Source organism: Lucilia cuprina, chromosome 5 (assembly GCF_022045245.1).
Source record: "Lucilia cuprina isolate Lc7/37 chromosome 5, ASM2204524v1, whole genome shotgun sequence".
Lineage (NCBI taxonomy): Eukaryota > Metazoa > Arthropoda > Insecta > Diptera > Calliphoridae > Lucilia > Lucilia cuprina.
The window spans coordinates 8,468,821-8,476,624 of NC_060953.1; the positions used below are offsets into that span (position 1 = coordinate 8,468,821).

Below are 7,804 nucleotides of genomic sequence, written 5' to 3' on the forward strand. Positions count from 1 at the left end.
TTTTTTTTTTTTTTTTTTTTTTTATTTCAAAATAAGGCCCCAACACTATAAGGTTATATAGGCCATACAATTTTAGTTAATATAGAGTAAACATATACATATATCTATTTTTTATAGGTTATAATAAGTTTTGTAATTAGATTTAAATAGAGTTGTATAAATTAATTTCCATCATGAAATTTTTGACGTTAATAAATTTGTTTTCCTTAGTAAGTATTTCTATATTGTTTATTTTGTGTTTGACTCTTTTGGATTGTAAAAGAGGACATTCATTAAAGATATGGAGAACGTTTAAAGAATTGCCACATTCACAGAGCGGAGGTTGAGTTTTCTCAATTATATGCTTATGGGTGAATGAGCAGTGACCAATTTTCAATCTGTTCAATTTAATAAAATCAGTTTTTGGTAATGATGTTCTTTTAAATTTAGGTTCAATATTTTTCTGGATTTGATATAATTTAGACAAATTGTTATTATTCCATATATCGTTCCAGATATCATAAATATATTTGCGAATCCATTGTCTATAGTCAGTATGTTGATACTTGTAGTCAGTTGAAATTATTTGACTCAAAGAATCTTTTGCAAGTAAATCTGCATTATCATTTCCCGATATATGCAAGTGGCTTGGTACCCACAAAAAACTTATTATGTTTCCTGGCAATTTAAAGAGAGATTCCCTTATCTGATTCACTATTGTATTACTGCTAAAAGGATTCTGCAATCCCTCTAAAGCGCTTTTACTGTCAGATATTATAAGAATTTTCTTATTAAAGTTAGGAATATTCTCAATACAAGTTTTCAAAGCAAGTAATTCGGAGGTGTATATGGAGGAGTAGTTAGAAATACGTTTTTTGATGATAATATAATTACTATAAATGGCAAATCCTGCCTTTTCATCCATTACAGAACCATCTGTGAAAAAAAGATAATGATTTGGGTATATATTGTTAATTAATTCCATAAACCTCTGTTTTATCTCAGTAGACGTCATATCACGCTTACTTGATATTGCAAGAGAGAAATCAACGTTAACGTCAGAGAAACACCATGGTGCAATGTTGCATAGCTTTCTATTTTCTATAATATTAGTATCTATTATATATTTTGAGGTTATTTGAGACATTTCTAGTGCCGCTCTCACGTAGAAAGGATAGCATCTTGGTTGTTTTTGTTTGAAAAGTTCTATTTTTGTGCTATTAGTTAACATATGGTACAGAGGATGATTTTGCACTGATAGAATTTTCAGTGTGTAATTAAGTAAATATCTTAATCTTCTAAGGTGTAAAGGGGGAAATGATGATACGACTTGAAGACTACATGCGGGACTGGTTCTAAAGGCGCCAATGGAAAGTCTTATTCCTGTGTTCTGAATGGGTTCTAAAATATCTAAGTTTGATTTGTTGGCGGATAAATATATAATAGACGCATAGTCAATAGAAGGGAGAACGATGGAATGTAGAATTTTTAGGAGAGATTGTGGATCAGATCCATATTGCGAGCATCTTAACATTTTTATTATATTCAATTTAGAGTTTGCCTTTGCTTTAATTTGTTTAATGTGGGATTTGAATGTTAATTTCTTGTCAAATATGACACCTAGGAATTTGTGTTCTTCTACAAATTGTATATCTTTGCCGTATAGCTTAATTGCAGCGTTGTCAGAAGATATTAAACGTCTGGAAAATTTAATTGCTACTGATTTTTCCTCATGAAATTGAAACCCGCTTTTATCGTTCCATTTTTCCATCTTATTAATAGTTGTTTGGATTTTATTGATTATGGCTGAATGTCTTCTGCCTGAGCAATATATGACTAAGTCGTCAGCGTATAGGAGCGCTTTCACATCTTTATGACATTGGTCTAAAATGTCATCAATTGCTAAGAGAAAAAGAGTGACGCTTATAACGGATCCCTGTGGGACTCCGTTTTCGAGGTTAAAATAGTTTGATGAAGAGTTTCCAACTAAACAGTAAAATCTTCTGTCTTGGAGAAAGTTTGAAATGAAGGCAGCCATATTTCCCTGTATTTTTAAAGAATTAATCTTCCTAAATATTAGTTGTTTCCAAACGCAATCATAGGCTTTCTTTATGTCAAAAAAGACAGCTATTACATCTTTTTTTAAGGAAAAGCTTTCCATAATATCCGATTGTAATATCGCCAAGTTATCGATTGTCCCTCTATTCTTCCTGAATCCAGATTGATTCATATTAATCATATTATTCATCTCCAAATGATACACTAACCTTCTGTTTACCATTCTCTCCAGAATTTTGCATATACAATTAGTGAGTGAGATTGGTCTGTAGTTGTTTGATTTCAGACTGTCTTTACCCGGTTTGAGTATTGGGATAACTACAGCATCCCTCCAATTTCTTGGAAATTTTTGTTTTGTCCAAATAATGTTGTAAAAGTCTAAGAGATATTTAGTAGCATCTGAATCAAGTTTTTTAAACATTTCGTATCTTATGTTGTCATGTCCCGGGGAGGTGCCCTTACATGATGCAAGAGCAGATTTCAGTTCAATTAAAGTGAAAGATTTATTATAAACTTCATGATTATTTGTCAAATTAATTGGAAAACTAGTATTCCTAGAATAATCGTAAAAATTTACTTGAGAAGTTTGAAGACGATGAGTTCCGTGAAAAATTTTGTGCCAAGAAATTAGCAATATCATCATTGGATGTTAATAGTGTGTCATTGTTTTCTATAGCAGAAATTCTATGAAAAGCAGAGACACCGTTCAGTGATTTAATTTTTCTATATACTTCGGCCGAAGGTGTCCGAAGATTTATCGAGTTACAAAAATCTGACCAGGATTTTTTCTTACTCTCTCTAATAGCCCTACGAGCTTCAGATTTAGCCCTTAAGAATCTTGCCAGGTTCTCAGAGCTACAGTTTTGTTTAAACTTTTTCAACTTACTTCTTCTCTCTTTAATGAGAGATTTTATATTCTCGTTCCACCAAGGAACTTCCCTTCTATTATGGTTCATATTGTTTTGAGGAATTACTTCCCTAGCAGAATTTAAGATAGTACTAGTTATATGTTTTTCTATTATGTCAGTGTTATCGGCGTTTGAAAGGTCTTCTGTAAAACTGCATTTGAAATCTTCCCATCTTGCTCTTTTAATATTCCATCTAGGTCTACGTTCGAAATTTGGTGAGAAACTATTTAGGCCAATAATAATTGGGTAATGATCACTATTATGCAAATCATCACAGACATTCCATTCAAAGAAGATATTAATGTTGGGGCTTACTAGGCTTAAGTCAATGTTACTAAAAGATTTGTGGGCAAGACTAAAGTGGGTTGCACATTCGGGTTTATTTAATATATTAAGGTTGTTATTATTTATAAATTTTTCCACTATTTTTCCTCTTGAATCCGTCCTAGAAGAGCCCCATAAGGAATTATGAGAATTAAAGTCTCCCAATAGAAGGTAAGGTAAATCAAATTGAGACGTTATATTATTTAGTTCGTTTTCGCAAATACTATCTGAACCTGGAAGATATATTGAACATATTATGAATTTTATAGGGTACTTAACTCTAATAGCAACAACTTGGTACTGTGATAAAATAGTTAATTCCTCTCCGTCAAATAAGTTATTGAGGTATATACTTACACCTCCGCATGCAGATGTGGATGATATTGTATTTTTAAAGAAACATGTAAAGTTTTTAAGTTTAGTATAATTACTCGATTTAAATCTAGATTCCTGAATACATAAAGCCAAACAATTAAAATTAGTTAGAATAAGTTTTATTTCATCTAAGTGGTGTGAAAATCCGTTGCAGTTCCATTGTATTATTGTATGTTGATTACTCATTTAAGAAAGAGTCGCTAGAGTCATCTTTATTTTGTTTTAGGTTGTTATTCGTTGTTACTGATGGTTTTGTTGAATTATCTTTCTTCTTTTTTTCAGCATATGATAGTTCACGCTTTTTTCTCTTTGATATGTTTTTTGGCAGCAAATCAATTTTTGATCCATCAGGTTTAACAATTTGTCGTACTGGGGAGTTAGGTGTTGCTTTTATGGTGGAGTCGGATGTTATATTTATTTTATCTTTTCCATTCGTATTATTTAACTCTTCTTGACATTTACATTTACAATTGCATGGTTTGACTGCGTAAGCGTATGTTGTTGGTAATTGATTTTGTTTTTCATATTCTTTTCGTGCTTCATTTATTGTTTTCTTTTGCGTTACTTTAATTTTTTGTATTTCATATTCCTTTTTATATACCGTACATTGTTTAGAGAAACTGTTGTGTGGTTGTTGGCAATTTACACATTTTGCTTCTTTATTACATTTTTTTCGTTTACCATTTTCGTCGGCTGGAGTATGTTCAGTGTTGCTACAATGTGGGCAAATTTTTACTGGAGAGAGACATCCATCAGACACATGTCCAAACTGGAAGCATTTAAAGCATCGAAGAGGATTGGGGATATATGGTTTTACAGTAGTGTACATGTATCCTAGTGTAATTTTTTCTGGCAATTCGCTAACGTTAAATGTTACGATATATAATCCAATATCATTTGATGTCAGTGTTCCGTTTTCTGGGTCTCTTTTTTTAAGTCTCTTAATTTCTACAACATTGGGATTTTGTTCACGTATTTCACTTAAGATTTCTTCATCAGATAAGCTTCGAAGTTCATTGGAATAAAAAATTCCTTTGGATTTGTTGAGTGTCTTATGTTCTTCAACTTTCACGAATATATCTAAAGATAAACTTAAAATTTTTATTATTTTATTAGCTTGTTTTCCATTAAAGCACTGTATGAGTAGTTGCCCAGATCTTAATTTTTTGCAAAATTTAACCTTTCCGGCTACAGAGTCTATGGATTTTTGTATAAGGAAGGGAGACACATTAGCAAGACCGCTTTCAGCATGAACACCGGCTCTGCTCATTATTAGGAATAAAGGGTCTATAGAATTAGGATTAGAGACCGATTTGTCTCTATCAAAGAGAATACCTCCCATGATGGGAGCTATGGCAATAAATGATATTTATTAAAAAAAAAAAATTGTTTTTTTTTTTTTTGTTTTTTCGGAGAATATCACTAAAAAAAAAAACGTTGCACACGCGGTGAGAGTTTGTTGTTGTATATCTGCGTGTATTTTAAAAACGTCGCGCACACACCTTGCTTTGACAAGTGCTGATCAGCAACTGGTAGTTCAGTTCTAGTTCTAGTTCTAGTTCTAGTTCAGTTCTAGTTCAGTTCTAGTTCAGTTCTAGTTCAGTTCTAGTTCAGTTCTAGTTCAGTTCTAGTTCAGTTCTAGTTCAGTTCTAGTTCAGTTCTAGTTCAGTTCTAGTTCTGTTCTAGTTCTGTTCTAGTTCTGTTCTAGTTCTGTTCTAGTTCTGTTCTAGTTCTGTTCTAGTTCTATTCTAGTTCTGTTCTAGTTCTGTTCTAGTTCTAATTCTAGTTCTGTTCTAATTCTGTTCTATTGCAGTAATATTTCACTTCTGGTTACTTTTGTATGTTATAAATAAAACAACAATAGTTTAAAATCTACCAGTTGGAAGAAGAAAACTTAACTCGTTATAAGAAATTACTTTATTAAGAAAAGAAAAAAAAACCAACAAAAACTCCAATTGTAAGACAAGTCAACTTGTATAACTTAAAAAGGGGCCAGCAAAAAAGCAACAACAAACTAAATCAAAGGATCTTTAAAGACCTATTCTTAGAATTTCTATAGAAATTATTATAACATTATGAAAACTTTTGCTAAGAGACTACAGTGAGTAAAGAAATTTGCCCGACATATCTTTCTTTAAAGGAAATTTTGACTTTTAACAGCAAAACATTTCAACTTGGAAAGTTCAAGGATGTTAAAGATTTTTATTCATTACAATTACACTAAACTTTGCTCTCTCAATGTCCTTAAAATTGTATTATAATTTCATTTTATACCAAAAATGTGGAGCATACATTTGTGGCTAAAACCTGCAACAATTTCATATACATATTTATATGAGTTTTTTTTGATATCTTTCCCTTTCCCTTCTGCCACGCACTTATAGTTGTGGGCAAGGATATATGATTCAACTTATAGTACTTTTCTTGTTTACCTCCTTCCTTTTTTTCTGATTTAGATTTACACTAATTGTAAATTAAGTTTACCATAGAGAGGTATAAAGTTGTAATTGTTGTTATTTCTTAGTTTTGTTATTGCTCTTTTTGATGTTGTTGCCGGTCGTTTTTGTAGTTATAAGCACTTTTTTAACTTTTGCTATTAAGGCTTTTAATAGGTCTATAGAAATATGTTATTTTTGTTTAACCAGAAAATGGAAAACAAATCTAAAAAGCCAAAATATTTAGTTATTATACAGAATGAGCAGAAAAGTTGGTCAAACATTTATTTAGCCCAAAAAAGTAAAATGTTTAAGTTTTCTGTTAAATTCTTAAAAGAACAATTTAAGTGGATAAAATAAAGGAAACTTTACGAAGTAGTTCTTTGCTTAAAACTTTAATGAACGCAAATGCATTAGAGTTTAGTTCTAGATCTAACTTAGTTCTAAAATATCATTAGATTTTTAATTAAAAAAAAAAATTACATTAACAAAATTACCTCAAATCAAGAGCACATTACATTAATATTCCATATCTTAAGAAATCATGAAAAGATTCACTTCAGCCACATAAATATTATCTGCACAATTTGTCTCCTAAAGAAAACAAAATCAATCTTTATAATCCTCTCTACATAAATTCTATCAATATCCAGGATATTAATAGAATTACAAGACAACAAGGATTCAATATAGCTACATATGTGTAAGTACAAAGTATGTATGTTTAAGTATAAACGATGGCATTCAGTTTTAAACATTCATACTCCTACAAAAATGGTTACTTCGCTATAGCACAAGTAAACGTTAAAGACAGACACATAGCAACGAGTTCAGTTCAATTTCTTACATGAGTTATTTTTTTTTAGTGATGACAAGTTCATATGTCTTATGACTTCCGACCATGTTGGCATGACACGTTTTATAACGACATCATGAAAATGAAGACTATCTTTATATGGCAAAGTCTTTCTTTTACTAATAACTCACATGCTACACATACATATATGTAGGTAGATCATGATGTTTGCTTTCGAATAAAAGAAATTGATATCTGTTGCCCATGTATCCTTGAAAATGTCTTATTGAGAAATAAACTTAATGCTTAGTGTCTTTAGACTGTCGGATTTATATCTATTTAAAAACTCCCCAAATGGGAGTTTGTTCTTCAAGTAAAATCACTTTTGTAATTGGCATTGAGTCACTGTTATCTTTCTTTCTATTTCATCTTTTTCATTTTTTTTTTGGGAAAGTGAACTCAAATATTGCCCATTGTTGGTTGTGTGCATGTTTCTGGATGATTGTACTCCTTACAATAAAGTCAATTGAACTTCCTTTATTTACTTGAAATTTTTATTTACGACTGAGTGGTAAATATTTTTGTTTTGGTAGAAAAAAAAATTAATATCTTAGAGAAAAATTAATAAGTCGTGCGTATGCATTTTTTTAAGGGAAAGTATGCACTTTCAATAGACCAAAAAGATTTTTTCTTTAAGATGTCTGCTTGATGTTTCTTTAACTGATAATGTTGTCTGATAAAATTAATTGGAAAAAATATTTAAGTCACAAAAAATACGTTTTGAACATTAAATAGAAGGGAAGAAAACAGAACTAGAACAAAACTAGAACAGAACTAGAACAGAACTAGAATAGAACTAGAACAGAACTAGAACAGAACTAGAACAGAACTAGAATAGAACTAGAATAGAACTAGAACAGAACTAGAAC

General features: G+C 30.8%; 1 protein-coding gene across 1 annotated transcript in view; it reads right to left on the bottom strand.

Moving 5' to 3' along the window:
- LOC111687197 overlaps positions 1-7,804 on the bottom strand; it is a 91,955-nt gene that overhangs the window by 1,086 nt on the left and 83,065 nt on the right. The window contains exons 3-4 of the mRNA XM_046951448.1: positions 2,831-3,502; positions 695-915 (exon numbers count right to left, since the gene is read on the bottom strand). Of these exons, the coding sequence (XP_046807404.1) occupies positions 695-915; positions 2,831-3,502 (893 nt within the window). The remainder of the gene's footprint in view (positions 1-694; positions 916-2,830; positions 3,503-7,804) is intronic.